Source organism: Oryctolagus cuniculus, chromosome 12 (assembly GCF_051225735.1).
Source record: "Oryctolagus cuniculus isolate XC-2025 breed Fujian yellow rabbit chromosome 12, ASM5122573v1, whole genome shotgun sequence".
Taxonomy (NCBI): Eukaryota; Metazoa; Chordata; class Mammalia; order Lagomorpha; family Leporidae; genus Oryctolagus; species Oryctolagus cuniculus.
The window spans coordinates 30729136-30746909 of record NC_142878.1 but is presented as its reverse complement, the minus strand read 5'-3'; the positions used below and the strand labels follow the sequence as shown (position 1 = coordinate 30746909).

The 17774-nt window shown below is 41.2% G+C and overlaps 1 protein-coding gene across 8 annotated transcripts in view; it reads right to left on the bottom strand.

The window, feature by feature from the left end:
* Nucleotides 1–938: 938 nt before the first annotated feature.
* The window catches only part of MIS18BP1 (MIS18 binding protein 1), a 60886-nt gene continuing 44050 nt past the window's right edge, over nt 939–17774 (bottom strand). For all 8 annotated transcript variants that reach the window (XM_002717974.5, XM_008269549.5, XM_070053709.1 and 5 more), the window contains 6 exons: nt 11630–11802; nt 7851–8014; nt 7164–7312; nt 3992–4079; nt 1412–1469; nt 939–1282 (listed from right to left, as the gene is read on the bottom strand). In XM_002717974.5, the coding sequence (XP_002718020.1) occupies nt 1179–1282; nt 1412–1469; nt 3992–4079; nt 7164–7312; nt 7851–8014; nt 11630–11802 (736 nt within the window). In that variant the 3' untranslated portion in view covers nt 939–1178. The remainder of the gene's footprint in view (nt 1283–1411; nt 1470–3991; nt 4080–7163; nt 7313–7850; nt 8015–11629; nt 11803–17774) is intronic.

Genomic DNA, 17774 nt, shown 5'->3' with positions numbered 1-17774 from the left:
TCAGCTCCAGCCATTCTGGCCATTTGGGGAATGAACCAGTGAGTGGAAGGTCTCTCTCTCCCCCCTTCTCTCTTCTCTAACTCTTTCAAACAAAAAATAAAACAAACAAACAAACAAAAACCCCAATGAACAAACACTATAAAAGCAATTTTATTTTATTTGAGCATTATAGGGAGAAAAAGTAGTGAATATGTACTGTACCTAAAGGGAAAACATTCTGTCTAATTTTAAAACATTATACAGCATAGAATTCAAAGAAAAAAAATTTGCTATGACATATCAAATCTGTTCTCTGATTCTATCTAATAAAATAATGAAAAGGTAATAAGTTAAATTTATGTACGTTTCTTTTTTTTTTTTTTTTTTTTTTTGACAGGCAGAGTAGACAGTGAGAGAGTGAGAGTGAGAGAGAGAGAGAGAGAAAGGTCTTCCTTTTCCATTGGTTCACCCCCCAAATGGCTGCTGCAGCTGGCGCACTGCCCCGATCTGAAGCCAGGAGCCAGGTGCTTCTCCTGGTCTCCCATGGGGTGCAGGGCCCAAGCACTTCGGATATCCTCCACTGCCTTCCCAGGCCACCGCAGAGAGCTGGACTGGAAGAGAAGCAACCGGGACAGAATCTGGCACCCCGACCAGGACTAGAACCTGGGGTGCCGGCGCTGCAAGCGGAGGATTATCCTAGTGAGCCGTGGCGCCGGCCTAAATTTATGTAGTTTCACAGATAGAACAGTCAGGAGAGAAGCATGTTAAATAGTTTCTACAATATGTAATTTAAACATTGGATCATCAAGTTTTGTTTTAAAACTTTTTGTGAATTTACTAGCCACCAATACAACCTCTGTCATTCTCCCATTCTCCTCTAACTTAATGGTAGCAACACTTTATTGAAAGCTTTTTAAAAACCTGTTTAGAATATGATTCTTAAAGTAAACACACTTAGATGCTTAAAAGAGACTTAAATTTTAATATTGCAAAAACAAATTTACAAGTATCTACACAGTTTTCCTTATATTTTGCTAATAAGCTACAGCAATGAGGAATATTCTGAAGGATATTTTGAGTGCAAATGAAGTATTTATAATGTAGCTTCATATGAAAATGTGAACTTTTTTTTAAAGTATCATCCAAATGAAGATAAAAATACATTGACTGCTTTATTAGAAATCATTTTCTTGTTTTTACTATGCAGAATCAGAGTTTGAAAAATAATAATCTCTGTCTTCTTCATCTAAAGATTCCATTGCATTACTGAACAGCTTTCCAAAACCAGAGTTTTCGCCTAAATCTGTAAAAAGAAATTTAATAAAAAGGATTAATACATTTCTCAAAGTAACTCCAAGAGAATTGACCACTAAAATATGAAGACTGACTTCAGAGAGAACTAAGCCAGAACAGAAAGATGTAAGTCACTTACCGTTGCTAAACAGGGTTTTTCTTCTTGATGTTACTTGAGGTGAGAGATCAATTTCAACCTATAAAAGAGTTCATATTAATAGCAAAATACTACTTCCTGTGATGCCTACCTCAAAACTAAATTATGCAGATTTTTCCCCCAGAATACAATACTTTATATGCCTACAGTCACCTGTGCCTAATTTTTTTTAAGACTTATTTATTTATTTGAAAGTCAGAGTTACACAGAGAGAGAGAGGAAAGGCGGCGGGGGGGGGGGGGGGTGTCTTCCATCTACTGGTTCACGCCCCAAATGACTACAGCGGCTGGAGCTGATCTGAAGCCAGGAGCTTCTTCCCGGTCTCCCATGTGGGTGCAGGGGCCCATGGACTTGGGCCATCTTGTACTTCTTTCCCAGGCCATAGCAGAGAGCTAAATCAGAAGTGGAGCAGCCGGGACTCAAACCGGTGCCCATATGGGATGCCGGCGCTTCAGGCCAGGGCATTAACCCACTGTACCACAGCGCCGGCCCCAACCTGTGCCTAATTTCTTATGAGCCGCATTTATCCACAGCAAAAACTAACTTATTCAATGTTATTTCCCAATGCATGCAAATATTTCTGTAATAAGATATTAGAAACTCACAATATAGTTGTTAAAGGTAATCTCTGGACTTTGGAAAATTGCCTGTTTGTACTATTTACTTATTTTGTTTAAATTAGTAATATAGTGGACTAGTAACATTAACCAAATACAAACATAAAATTATAATAAATGATTTGGTTAAACTGCATTTAGAAAAAACCTTACACTTAGTAAGATTTCATTCTCTGTACTTTAAGTTTTTGGCTAAAATTAGCACATGTTTACATATATTAGATCAGTGGTCTCCAAAGTACTGGCCACAGCTAGAAAAGAATCAAATAGAAAATATAACAGGATATGGTCACAGCAGCCTGAATGGGGAGAGCCCGAAGCTAGGAACTTTATCTGGATCTCGCATATGGGTGGCAGGAGTCCAGTTACTATCTCAAGCACCCTGGGAGGGGGAAGCTGGATTAGAAGTGTAGCATCTGGGACTCAAACCTGTGCTCACATGGAATGCCAGCATAATAGGTGGTAGATTAACCTGCTGTACCAGGACACTGGTCTTCCCATCCTAATTTTAAACCAAGGTCCCCAATGATAGTATCTACCATTTTCTGTGGACAAATGAGACCCATAAATATTGGATGGGGTAAGTAATCACAATAGAGATTCTGTAAAGGAATTATACTATGGATATATAATTTGTAGTATAAACATTCCAGTATGCATACAGGAGGAGGAAGACAACAGTTTGAAGGGGTACCATCAGGGGGATTAAGTGCTGTCTAATCCATGCTCATAAATTACCATTCTTTAAAATTAGCTCTTTGAGGAAATATGAGATGAATCAGCTTTTCCAAATTCTTAGTACTTGTGGGGCAGATGGTGTCATGCAGCAGTTAAGATGCCACTTGTTTCACTCACATCCCATATTGGGTTCAAGTACTTTGGTCTCTTCCACCCACATGAGAAACCCAGATGGAATTCTGGGTTCCTGGCTTCAGCTTAGCCCAGGCCTATAGTTGGAGGCAACTGGGAAGTAAACCAGCAGATGAAAGCTAACTCTATTTGTTCACTTTGCCTTTCAAATAAAAAGTAGGTAAAACTTAGGAAAAAAAAATACTAGTACTTATATGTGGTCATCAATTTTGAAATTAAGGGACTGGCGCTGTGGCATAGCAGGTAAAGCTGCTGCCTGCACTGCCAGCATCCCACATGGGTGCTGGTTCATGTCCCGGCTGCTCCACTTCTTATCCAGCTCTCTGCTTGTGGCCTGGGAAAGCAGTGGAGGATGGCCCAAGTCCTTGGGCCCCTGCACCTGCATGGGAGACCTGGAGGAACCTCCTGGCTCCTTGCTTTGGATGGGTGTAGCTCTGGCCATTGTGGCCAGTTGGGGAGTGAACCAGTGAATGGAAGACCTCTCTCTCTCTCTGTGTAACTCTGACTTTCAAATAAATAAATAAATTTAAAAAAAAATTTTTTTAATTAAAGTCATTACTTAATATTTTAAAAAGTAATTTAAGGGAATAAAGTATTCTCCAAAACTTTTCTCAAAGGGATATAAATCATCTTTTTAAGGCACCTCTGAATTAAAATTTTTCTGTAATTTTAAATGTTGGAATGTAAAAATATCGTTAAATCTGAAAAACATTTGAAGCTATTTTAAAGCTAGGAATTTGATGAAATTTCTTACTCTATGAAAATCATGACTGAATCTGGATTATTCCCCAATCACTGCACATTATGTTATGCTTGTGTGTCATGCTCCAAATGTCTTTCTCTGTCCTGCATGTGTGCCCCATCTTACTTCATTTACCAAATTAAAATTTTTACCTGTTCTCATCTTGCTTCAGTCTATGAACTACCATGGGTAATCCTAGTTTCATTCATGGCTTTATACTATAATTTATCTGTATTAGACTATAAGCACTTTTGAGAGCCAGAACTGTTACCATAACTTATAACTACCTTAATTTATCATATGTATTAGGTAAGTAAGAATGGAAATACTTACTGTTCTTTTCTTGACATTGGCCCAGACAACACCACCATTACTTTTATGGTTTTTTTGTATTCGAGAAACATATTTATCACAGTCTTTTCTGTTTCAATACAAAATAATTTCACATGAACATTAATTATACTTTTTATCCATAGGTTAAAGAACACATAAGAAAACTAATTTAAAATCTATTTCAATCTCTAAAACAATACAGTTTTTCTTTTCTACTTCAAAGACAAAAATGGTGTGCCTATGGAGATGGACAAAGCACTCCAAATATTTTGAAGGAAAACACTGAACATCAATATTCAAAGAAATTTTGCTTTGCTTACTATTCATTGTACTATGTGCTTTCTAACCTCTACCTTGCTACCACTTTTCCAAAACTGAGACTTCCTTTTTAAAAAAAAAAATTAATTTATTTGAAACTCAGAGAAGGTGAGAGATCTTCCATCAGAAGTGTAACAGCAGAGATAAGAACTGGAGCCCACATGGGATGCCAGTGCCACAGGCAATGGCTTCATCTGCTAAGCCACAATGCTAACCCCTCTCACTGAGACTTTTAGAGCTAGTGTTGTGGTACACCAGAAAAAGCCACTGCCTGCAATGCTGGTATCCTCTATGGGTGCTGGTTTGTCTCCCAGCTGCTCCAATTTTGATCCAGCTCCCTGCTAATGTGCCTAAGAAAGCCCAGTGCTTGATGGCCCAAGTGCTTGGGACCCTGCACCCACATGGGAAACATGGAGGAAGTTCCTGACGGCCATTTGGGGAGTGAACCAGCAGATGGGAGATGGATCTCTCACTGTCTCTCCCTGAGACTTTCAAATAAACAAATTAAATAAATAAAAAGACTCCTTTTTGGCACCCATTTTACTCCTTTTTCCTGTTCATTTCTTTAAAAAGAAATTTACAGATGAAGCTTGAAGCCAAACTGAATGATTATTTTCAGTTCCCCATACCTATAATTTCTAATTCCAGTATGACAGTAAACATCAGCTGAACATCAATTCTCATATTCTTCTTTGGCTATAAGATCTTATATCAGGGATGGGGATATCCAGCCTGCAGACTTTATAATGCTGGTGAAATCATTTGGTTTGGCCCTGCCAAGGTAATCATAGGCAGGTCTTGAAGTTCAATTACTCTACAGCAGCCTAAATTTTTTGATCATTCTCTTTGGTCCACAAATGTTGTTATAAATATCCAAACAGCCCTTGGCAGAAAAAAAGGCTTTCCCACCCTTGTATATGATCCATTATCCTTTTCTTTTAAAAATAAAAGCCAACTTATAGAGATGGTGAAGTGAAGAGCCAGTGAAGAGGCCTGGGAAACTCTGTTTTTAAAAGAATGTATCTGGGTCCCACACCATGGTGCAATAGGTTAATCCTCCACCTGTCTTCTCTTGTTAATTTGTAGAGTGCTATATGGACTAGGCAAACTAGTCTTTTGCCTATACTAAGCTGTGTATGCTCTTTTTTCAAATTACTTGTCTTTGACTGTTTCTGGTAGCACTACCAGCTAAAAACTTTCACTTTAAAAAAAAAATATGGCTGACTATTAATCTTTCCCTTAGTGGCTTCTGGGTTTTACATCATGGTTAAAGACCTTCAGGCCAGCGCCGTGGCTCACTAGGCTAATCCTCCGCCTGCAGCGCCGGCACCCCAGGTTCTAGTCCTGGTTGGGGCGCTGGATTCTGTCCCGGTTGCTCCTCTTCCAAGTCCAGCTCTCTACTGTGGCCCGGGAAGGCAATGGAGGATGGCCCAAGTGCTTGGGCCCTGCACCCTCATGGGAGACCAGGAGGAAGCACCTGGCTCCTGGCTTTGCATCAGCGCAGTGCGCCAGCCGCAGCAGCCACTTGGCGGGGGTGAACCAACGAAAAAAGGAAGACCTTTCTCTCTCTCTCACTGTCTAACTCTGCCTGTCAATAAAAAAAAAAAAAAAAAAAAAAAGACCTTCACGAGGTATCTTTCTCTGAAGGGAGGAGAGAACGTCCACTTTGATTATGGCCTTGTCTAAATAAGGTCGGAGTTTGTGAACTCAAGAGGCTTCTATAAGCCTTGGCAGCTCATGACAAGAGCCTCGGGTGATTACTGACGTCATAAATAAGAGTGTCAGTTGTTAAATCAACAAAAGTCATTGTGTACTTACTCCCTATGCAGGATCTCCTTCCCTAATGTACTGTACTATGCAAATTAACGGTAAAACTAATATTCAAACAATACTTTATATTTTCTGTGTCTGTGTGGCTGCAATCTGTTGAAATCTTTAGTATATACTAAGTTGATCTTCTGTATATAAAAATAATTAAGAATGAGTCTTGGTGAAGAATGGGATGGGAGAGGGAGTAGGAGATGGGATGGTTTGCGAGTGGGAGGGAGGTTTATATTTATTAAATAAAAGTTTTCTGGCCGGCGCCGCGGCTCAATAGGCTAATCCTCCACCTAGCGGCGCCGGCACACTGGGTTCTAGTCCAGGTCGGGGTGCCAAATTCTTTCCCGGTTGCCGCTCTCCAGGCCAGCTCTCTGCTGTGGCCCGGGAAGGCAGTGGAGGATGGCCCAAGTGCTTGGGCCCTGCACCCACATGGGAGACCAGGAGAAGCACCTGGCTCCTGCCTTTGGATCAGCGTGGTGCGCCGGCCGCAACGCGCCAGCCGTGACGGCCATTGGAGGGTGAACCAACGGCAAAAGGAAGACCTTTCTCTCTCTCTCTCTCTCTCACTGTCCACTCTGCCTGTCCAAAAAAAAAAAAAAAGTTTTCTTAAAAAAAGCTTTTCACAAGTAGAAGAAAGAAATTTGAGAGAAGTCTAATATCTTAAATCATTAAATAACCTTTTTTATCACAAACAAACAAAAAAAAGACCTTCACTAAGCTGAGGTTATAATTCTCTACATTTTCTTTAGGAATTTTTTTGACAGGCATTTTTTAAGTTTAATTTTTTTACATGTACAACATTCACCCATATGGAATTTATTCTGATGTAAATATGAGCTATTTGTTGAATACTACTGAAATATTACTGAATTACTGATTGTCCTTAATATCTAGGAATTATTCATTCTTGATTGTTTTTATAATGACCATTCTTCCCATTAATCACATCTTTGCCCCTGAACTCATAAAATGTTTACATTTTCTGCAGTGTGCTGATGGAAAAGAATTAACATACCAATGCATAAATGTTTACCTATTTATGGAAGCTAACATGCCAGGACTGACATGCTGACATTGAGGAGTTTTTGCCAATGGAAAGATAACTGATGATGGAGTTGTTGGATTTCTGTCCATATTTGGCAGAATATCATCATCATCTTGACTGTATTGGAAACTTGGCAACTAGAAAACAAACATTTGTTATCAACAGGCACTCAAAATATGGATTTTCTCATGATCACAAAATGTTTTCTGGTGGCCTCAATTATTTCTAGGTTGATGACAGAGGATTTTTCTCTAAAAAAGCTTGATTTCTCTTATGTAAACAGAAACTATAACTCCTTTTCTAAAGGTTGTGTAGGGGCTAGCATTGTGGTGCAGCGGATTAAGCCTCTATTTGGGATGCCAGCATCCCACTCAAGTCCTAGCTACCCTGCTTCTGATCCAGCTCCCTGCTCATGTGCTTGGGACAGCAGTGGAGGAAAAGCCCAAAATACCTGGGCCCCTGCTACCTGAGTAGGAGACTGGAATAGAGCTCAAAGCTCCAGGCTTCAGCTTCTCAAACTGTGAGAATAACACATACCAGCAGACTGCTCACTATATCACGCTTTGGTCGTAGATCTGTGTAGGCTCTCACTCAATGCCCTTAACAATAACCACCAATTAAAAAAAATTAAGGTAAAGTCAATATAAAGAAAAGAGTGATGTTTAAGATCCTTACCAGTACTCTTCGATTCTGTAAAGGTGTTGTAGTGCTGAAAAAATCATCATGGTCATCTTTTGGCAACTGTTCCAGAAATTCCCTCATTTGTTGCTTCCTTTTTAGAGTTCCCACTTTGGCAGTTATCTTAATAGTTTGGTTCTTGTCAGCATCACCTCTCTTGCCTTAAGATTCAGCAAAACATTTGGTAAGGATTTGATCATTTATAGTAAATGCTCTATAAAGTTAACTGCCTCTTGTAAGTTGCCTATATAACAAATGATTCCTTCTACACTGGGATGTGTGTATTATAATAACCCCACATTATAATCATGAAGAAAATATGTAAGAATAGGCAAGGTAAAGTTCAAAATGCTTGTAAGCTATGAGAATAACCACCTTCTACAACTCACTCTCCTGAATGCTTAATTTATCGATAAAATATAAACCTAACTGAATTATTATAGGGATGCTGGATACTCTCTAAAGCTACATATAGGTAGGAAAAAGCAAGCTAGGTTAGGTTAGACTTCGATAGACAGCTATAGGGGGCTACACGATGAGAGTACCGCTAGTTACTAAGCAACACAAAAACTAAATACATAACTTAAAAAGCAAAAATCTTGGGGCTAGTGTTGTGGTGTAATGGATTGAGCCAATGCATGCAAGAGCGGCATCCCATATTGGCGCCAGTTTGAGTCCTGAATTCTCCACTTCTGATCCAGCTCCCTGCTAATGCACCTATCTATGCTAGAGACCCATGGAAGCTCCTGACTTTGGCCCAGCCCAGCCCTGGCCATTGCAGAGTGAACAGTGGATGGAAGATCTGTCTATCTGTTATTCTGCCTTTCAAATTAATAAATCTTTAAAAAAATAAATAGACTACAGATAAAGGATGAAAGCTGGCTGAGCCAGTAGATTGGATAAAGAAATTACGGGATATGTACTCTATAGAATACTATACAGCATGGCCGGCGCCATGGCTCACTAGGCTAATCCTCCACCTTGCAGCGCCGGCACACCGGGTTCTAGTCCCAGTCGGGGCGCCAGATTCTGTCCCAGTTGTCCCTCTTCCAGGCCAGCTCTCTGCTGTGGCCAGGGAGTGCAGTGGAGGATGGCCCAAGTCCTTGGGCCCTGCACCCCATGGGAGACCAGGATGGGTACCTGGCTCCTGCCATCGGATCAGCGCGGTGCGCCGGCCGCGGTGGTCATTGGAGGGTGAACCAACGGCAAAGGAAGACCTTTCTCTTTCTCTCTCTCTCACTGTCCACTCTGCCTGTCCAAAAAAAAAAAAAAGGATGAAAGCTTAGGACCTTTAGTTAACAAACGAGAAAATTGGAGATGGAGACATTTGGAACCAGAGAGTGCCCTTTTGGAAGGAATGATAGGTAAGAAGGCAAGATGGGCTCAAAGCAAGATGAACACTTTTCTTTCTTTTTTTTTTTTTTTTAAATAATTATTTTATTTATTTGAAAGAGTTACAGAGAGATGGGGTTGGAAGGAGGCCTTTGATTCCAATGGTTCACTCCACAAATTTGACAATGGCCAGAGCTGAGCTGATCCGGAGCCAGGAGCCAGGATCTTCTTCCAGGTCTCCCACACGGGTGCAGAGGTCCTAGGCCTTGGGCCATCTTCTACTGCTTTCCCAGGCCATAGCAGAGAGCTGGATCAGAAGTGAGCAGCCGGCCGGCGCCGCGGCTCACTAGGCTAATCCTCCGCCTAGCGGCGCCGGCACACCGGGTTCTAGTCCCGGTCGGGGCGCCGGATTCTGTCCCGGTTGCCCCTCTTCCAGGCCAGCTCTCTGCTGTGGCCAGGGAGTGCAGTGGAGGATGGCCCAGGTGCTTGGGCCCTGCACCCCATGGGAGACCAGGAAAAGCACCCGGCTCCTGGCTCCTGCCATCGGATCAGCACGGTGCGCCGGCTGCAGCGCGCTGGCCGCGGCGGCCATTGGAGGGTGAACCAACGGCAAAGGAAGACCTTTCTCTCTGTCTCTCTCTCTCTCACTGTCCACTCTGCCTGTCAAAAAAAAAAAAAAAAAAAAAAAAAAAGAAGTGAGCAGCCAGGACTCGAACTGGTGCCCGTATGGGATGCCACCACTGCAGGCTTTGGCTTTAACCTGTTATGTCACAGAGCCAGCCCCGTACACTTTTCTTAAAGGGCCCCATACAAACTTTCCAGAGGATATAAAACCCCCAGATCATTTCCCTTCATTGGATTTTTTCTTACTGAGAAAACCCCTCATGGTTGCTGTCCAGGAGTCTTCTCTCTCCTCTTTTCAGTAAGGCCTTTCTGTTTCAGAAGGTCCCTCTCACGGGCACGTGGCTGTGAAAGCTGTTTGTTTACTTCAATAAAACTTTGCTAAAAATCACTTTCTCGGGGTTAGTGTTGTAGTGTAGCAGGTAAAGCTACCGCCCACAGTGCCAGCAATTCTATATGGGCAACAGCACAAGTCCTAGCTGCTCTGCTTCCGATCTAGCTCCCTGCTAATAGGCCTGGGAACAGCAGCAGAGGATGGAAGAAGTGCTTGGACCCCTACCATTCACACTGGAGACCCAGAAGAAACTCTTGGTTCTGCATGGTCCAGCCCTAGCAGTTTTGGCCTCTGCAGATGGAAGATCCATTTCTCTCTCTTTCCCTATCTCTCTACCCCTCTAACTCTGATGTTCAAATAAGTGAATCTTTTAAATAACATTTGTCAGAGTTACAGAAAGAGAGAGAGAGAGAGAGAGAGAGAGAGAGAGAGAGAGGTCTTCCATCCGCTGGTTCACTCCCTGATTGGCCGCAATGGCCAGAGCTGCATTCATCCGAAGCCAGAAGCCAGGTCTCCCACATGGGTGCAGGGGCCCAAGGACTTGGGCCATCCTCTACTGCTTTCCCAGCCACAGCAGAGAGCTGGATAAGAAGTGGAGGAGTCAGGACTCAAACCAGCGCCCATATGGGATGCTGGCACTTAAAACAACAGCTTATGCCACAGCGCCAGTCCCCAAATAAATAAATCTTTAACAACAACAAAAATATCACTTTCTAAACTTGTTCATCGGCCTCATACTTTGTCATATATAGAACAGCTGCAGCAAGCTTATACGACTTCTCTGACATAAAATTCTTTTATTAGCTGTCATGAATATTAGTGTGTCATCCTGGGACTATGAAAACTAAATGTATTCCAAGTTTTCTCATGAATTACGAGGGGTCATACCCACTTGTCTTCAAATTAGATCCTGAGAGCCCAGCGCTATGGCATAGTAGGTTATCGACCATCCCATATGGGCTCTGGTTCATGTCCGGCTGCTCCACTTCCAATCCAGCTCCCTGCTAATGGCCTGGGAAAGCAACAGAAGATTGCCCAAGTGCTTGGGCCCCTGCATCCATGTGGGAGACCTGGAGGTCACTCTTGGCTTCAGATTGGCCCAGCTCCGGCCACTGCAGCCATTTGGGAAGTGAACCACTGGACAGAAGACCTATCTCTCCCTCCCTCTGTAACTCTGTCTCTCAAATAAATAAATCTCAAAAAAAAGAAAAATTACATCCCAGAAACAATCATTAACATATTAAAGTTTCTGGAACCAACTATAGATTTCCTAGAATAAACTCAAAGCACAAGGCTGCTAAGCTATTATTGATGGATGTAGCTACCTAAGTAAGACTTAAACAGATGACCTTTGAAGTTCTTTATAGTTTTAACATTTTAAGACTACATCAATAAAAAGACTCTTGGATAAAATATAAAATATACCTAATGAGTGATTATAAATCTACACTGAGCACAAGGAAAAAACCCTACTTATTACAAAGGTTACCATTTTGGCCTTTGGGATTGGCTGGCTTTTTCTTAGTGACATGCTTCTGGGATCCTTTTCCTTGAGGGTCCTCCATGTATTTCCTCTGACATTCTTCAGCAGATCGAGAGCCTACAGCCATGGATACATTTGACCAGAAACCAGGTTTGTGCTTTGGAAGAGATGCAACAGCACTGTGGAAGACCAAAACCAGTTAAAAGAAAAAAAAATTCAAATCAATAAAAATAACTCTGAAAGCATGCCACTGAATCACTGGGATTTCCTGGGCTAATGGAATTTTATCATCATTATTCAGATTACTATTTAGAAAAATAAAATACTATTCCCTCCATCCAGTGATGTACCCTAGTGCTTAAAATATGAAGATGGAATTTTACATATCTAGTGTATGCCTTCTAGCTATCTTGTTGTATTCTATTAAACCTAGAAAGTCATTCCTAATCTTTCAACATGTTTTTTCTAAGTCCAACATTCAATGGTTTGGCCTTGTGGAGACCTGTGGCATTACTAATTATTCTACAACTTCTCAGATGTTACTAGTGCTATGCATATTGGAAGATAAGCTCAATAGTTCTTCTAAGTTCCATGATATATACTCTTATCAAAAACTTAGTGTTATGCTTACATTCATTCTACCATTATTATTTGAGAGAGGGGAGACGGGGATGGGGATGGGATGGGGGGAGAGAGAGATTTCATCCATTGGTTTACTCCCTAGACAGCCACAATGGCCAGCAATGGGCCATACTGAAGCCAGAAACCAGGGGCTTCAACTGGGTCTCCCACAGTGGATGCCAGGGGCCTGAGCACTTGGGTCATCTTCCTCTGGTTTTCCCAGGTCATCAGCACAGACCTGGATCAAAGTGGAACAGCCAAGACTGGAACCAGTGCCCATATGGGATGCCAGTATAGCAGACTGCACCTTTACCCACTATGTGACAACATATTTAACTGAAAGAAGGCATGCAGAAAGAGCCTCCACCTATTGATTCACTCCCCTAAATGCTATTGATTCATTCCCCTAAATGCCCACAATGGCTGCGACAGGGTTGGGCCAAAGTCGGAAGCCAAATAGTCATTCATGGTCTCTCATGTGCATGGTGAAAACCAAATTGCTTTTCTTTTAAAGATTTATTTACTTATTTGAAAGGTAGAGCAACAGCGAGATCTCCCAGCCACTTGATGGCTTACCAAATAGTCACAACAGCCAGGTCTAAGACAGAGTCAGGAACTCCATCCTGGTCTTCCACATGGATGGCATGGGCCCAATCACTTGGACCATAATCCACTGCCTTCTCAGGCACATTAGCAGAAAGCTGGATCAGACGCAAAGTAGTTAGTATTTGAGCTGGCACTCTGATATGGGATGCTGACATTGCAAGCAGCAGCTTAACATGCTGCACGACAACACCAGCCACAAGGAAGCCAATTACTTGAGCCATTGTTGTTGCCTCCTTGAGTCTGCATTAGCAGGAAACTGGAGTCACGAGCCAGAGCTGAATACTGAACCCAGGTACTCCAATGTGGGACATAAGAGTTTTAGCTAGCATTTTCTTTTTTATATTTATTTTAGGGGTAGGTGCTATGGCGTAGAAGGTTAAGCCTCTGCTTACAATGCCAACATCCCATGTGGGCATCAGTTCAAGCCTTGGCTGTTCTACTTCTGATCCAACTCCCTGCTAATGCACCTGGTAAAGCAGCAGAAGGTGGTCCAAGTACTTGGGCTCCTGTGCCCACGTGGGAGACCAGGAAGAAACTTCTGATTTCAGCCTTGCCCAACCCTGGCTGTTGCAGCCATTAGGGCAGTGAACCAATGGATAGAAGATCTCTCTCTCCCCCAACCCCCTTCTCTGTCTATATCTTTCAAATAAACAAATCAATCTTTAAAAAAAAAAAAAAAAGATTTATTTTAGGGGCTGGCGCTGTAGCACAGCAGGTAAAGCTGACACCTTCAGCGCCAGTATCCCATATGGATAGAGGTTAGCATCCCAGCTGTTCTACTTTAGATCTAGCTCCCTGGTGATGCACCTGGGAAATCAGAAGAGGCCAGCCCAAGTACTGGGGCACCCACCTGGTAAAAGTTCCTGGCTCCCAGTCTGGCCCACCTTAGCCTTTGAAGCCATTTGGGGAGTGAACCAGTGGATGGAAGACCTCTCTCTGTCTCTCCCTAACTCCACCTTTTAAATAAATAAAATAAATCTCAAAAAAAAAAAAAGACATTTTATTCGAAAGGCAGGGTGACAGAGATAGGGAGAGAGGGAGAGGGATCTTCCATCTGGGTCTCCCACATGCAGGAACCCAAGTACTTGGGCCATCACCTGCTGCCTCTCAGGTACATTAACAGGAAGCTGGATCGGAAGTGGAGCAGCCTAGACTTGAACCACTACTCCTATATGGGATGCAGGCATCTTGGCAGCTTTACTTGTTAAACCACAATGCTCACTGCCTCCTCCCTCACCCCCCTCAACCAACATTTTAACCACTAGCCTAAATGCCCATGTCAAAATTCAGTATTTTAAATAAAATGCTCTCAACTGAGGGAAACAAAAATCACTATAGAACAATACTGTAAATATAAGGTAGCCCCCAATTTAACCTACGAGTAACATCCTAAAAGTTCATCTGTAAATGACTACCTAGAAGCTGGTACACATGTTACCATTCCCTGCTGCCATAAAAGGCTTTATGTACTGTGGTTAGGCAGATAGTGTGGCCAATTAGCCTAAAGTGATACAGGTCAAGTATCCCTTTTCCAAAATTCTTGGAATTAGACATGTTCTGGATTTTTTTCAGATTTTGAAATATGTGCATATACATAGTGAGATTATCTTAGGGTGAAACCCCCATCTAAACTGAAAATTCATTTGTTTCATTCATTTACTTCTTTTAATACTTATAGTCTGAGGGTAATTATATACAATATATTTAGTGTTGCTTGCATTCTGATTGTGACCAATCATGAGGTCAGGTGTGGAGTTTTCCACTTGTGGAACCGTGGCAATGTTCAAAACTTTCCAAATTTTAGAGCATTTTAATTTTGGTTTTTTACATTACAGATGCTCAATCTATACTAACATCATTATGTGAACTATATCATGTCTTTATTTCAAGTACTGTGTCTTTGACAAAATGTGCAGTCGGTGCTTCATATCCATGGTTCCACATAAACAGATTAACCAACCACAAATGTAAAATAGCTTCAAAAAAGATAATTTTGTCTCAACACATATACAGACCTTGTTTTCTTGTCATTATTCCCTAAGCAATACAGTATAACATTTACACACGTTTTCAATTGTTGCATTAGATATTATAAGTAATGTAGAGTTAACTTAAAAGTATACAGGAGGATGTGCATAGGTTATATGGAGTTACTACATCATTTGATATAAACAACTTGAGTATCTGCAGATTTTGTTACTGGGGTGGAGGAGAGTGAGGGGTTGCTGGAATCAATACTCATAGATGCAGAGTAATGGCTGTATTTTTATTTTCACATGGATTCCAACTAGGTGTAGGTTTCATGCAGTTAAGTATACTTAACTTAATTTTTTTAAATATTATTTCTGAGACAGAGACAGACAAAGAGCTCCCATTTACTGGTTCACTCTCCAAATTCTTGCACTTGCTAAGACCGGGCTAGACTGAAGTCAGGAGATGGCATCTCCATCCAGTCTCCCACTAGTGTGGCAGGAACTCAATTACTTGAGCAATTATCACTAACTCCTAGGGTTTGTGTTAGCAGGAGGCTGGAAACTGGAGAAGGAGCTGAGTATCAAACCCAAGAACTCAGATGTGGGAAATGGCATAATAACTAAGCTAAAATGTCTGTTCTGAGGCTAAGTTTTAGGTGAAAAAGCCCTGATTTGTATTTACCAATTTCCAGATGGCAAATACTCTCTCTGGTTGATTTCAAACTATCACTAAAATGGCACTGAATGTGAAACAGGCAGAAAATGTGAAAGCACAAGATTCTATAATATTTCCAACACACAGATAAAAAAGACTAAAGAGTATAGATAACCTATTAAAATAATTTGGAAGTTATTCAGTATGACCTTTGTTTTAAATATAATTTAATGTTTATATAATTTGTAATGACTCTTTAATAATAATTGATTTGTAAGTTTCCCCAAATTCAACAATCAGCTCTTATAAATAGCTATCACTTTATAGGGCATACATATCACTGATGCACAGAAAGAGAACAAATATTAAGGGCACTAAATACTTGGTAATAAATGCTTTTGCATAATTAATCACTCTATAGGTACTCTAAAGTGGAGAACTAGAAGGATTTTGGAGCTCAAACTACTGTGTAGGGGTGTGTGTGTGTGTATGTGCAGCCAATTTCTAAAAGGAGTTATCTAAAAGGAGTGTTTTCATAATTAAAATATTTCATGATGTATTTAATAATAAATTGGTGAGAAATTAACGCTATCTCCTCTCACCCAAGATAATTTAAACAGGCAAATTTTAACATGTAACCCTAGTCCTACTTAAAACTTCATTTTGCATAGCATAAAAACTAAAATCCTTGATATGATCTACATTGTTGCTTGCCTGACTCTCTAGTCTTATCTTTTATTGCTCTTCCATCAGCTTTCAGTATTCTGTGGCCTTCTTTCAATATTTCTAAATATGCCCTCTTCCTACTTACACATATTCTGTTCTACCTAAAATTCAGTCATCTTGAATCTTCGGTATAAGTTGATTTCTACCAGGAGTGTCATTGCTTTATGTTGTTCATAACAAAGAGACATCATATGTAATTCGGTGGGTAGTAGGAAAAGGTAATGGCAAGGAAAGATTTTGGGAGTGAGGTGACACATGAGTGAAGTTTCTCCTTCTCTCCATTTTAGGTAAATCTGGGATCCAGGTGATGCTGTGGACTGCCTGACTGCATAAGAACTATGAGAAAGGAGAAAAGAAAGAAACTGTGAGGTATCCTCCACTGCTTCTGAGTGTTAGAAGTTATCTCCCAGAATGCTCAACCCAGACTTGGAGAGCTTCTAATTGAATTATGTTTGTTGTGCCTCAATGCCCACTTTCAGATTTCTACCAGTTTTGAGTCTAGCTCAGGAAATACCCAAACAAAAAGTTGGAAATTCACTGCTAATTTGGTGGTACTTAAAATTCCAACATTCTCTAATAAGTTGACAAAAAGCTGTTTCATGCATTCTGTCCAGGTTTATAGTCACATAGTAAAAAGAGTGATGTGTGCTTATTCTACCTCATTGGGAACTGGAATCTGCACTCCAGGCAATTTTAAATTTCCTTAGATGATCTGAATGTATCATAAAGGTTAAAGAGCTTTATTGTAAGAAAATGGTGGGAGATATAGCAGAAAGGGATAATCAAAATCATATGCTCTCAAAGTAAGGCAGAGGAGTATTTATTTAATTTGAATATTCATAAGAACGCAACAACGGGGCTAGCACTGTGGCGTAGTGAAGTAAGTTTCAGCCTCTGACTCCAGCATCCCATAGTGGAGACCTTGCCATCCACATGGATTCTGGGCTTCTGGCTTCACCCTGGACCAGTCCTTGCCATTGCACCATTTAGGGAATGAGTCAGAAACAGATTTCTTTCTCTGTTTCTCCCTCTCTCTGTTCACTCTACATTTCAGTAAGTAAAATAAATCTTTAAAAAATGCAGCAAAGACTTCTGATCTATTAGGATTACAGCCATCCACTAAGATTAATCTAGGGATATATAATACAGATTATACAAAAAGAAGAAACCAGAAATACAAGACTATTTCTGGGACTGGGGCCGGCACTGTGGCATACCGGGTGAAGCTATGTCAACATCCCATATGGGCACCGGTTTGAGTCCCAGCTGCTACACTTCCTATCCAGCACTCTGGTTTGGCCTGGGAAAGCAGAAGAGGATGGCCTAAGTGCTTGGGGCCCTGCACCCACGTGGGAGACTCAGAAGAAGCTCCTGGCTCCTGGCTTCAGATCGGCTCAGCTCTGGCTACTACAGCCATTTGCAGAGTGAACCCATGGATGGAAGACACCCCTCCCTCTCTCTTTCTCTCTCTGCCTCTGGCTCTCTATAACTCTGCCTTTCAAAGAAATGAATAAATCTTTAAAAAATGACTATTTCCATAATTCACGCAAAAGGCATCAAAGGTCTGAAA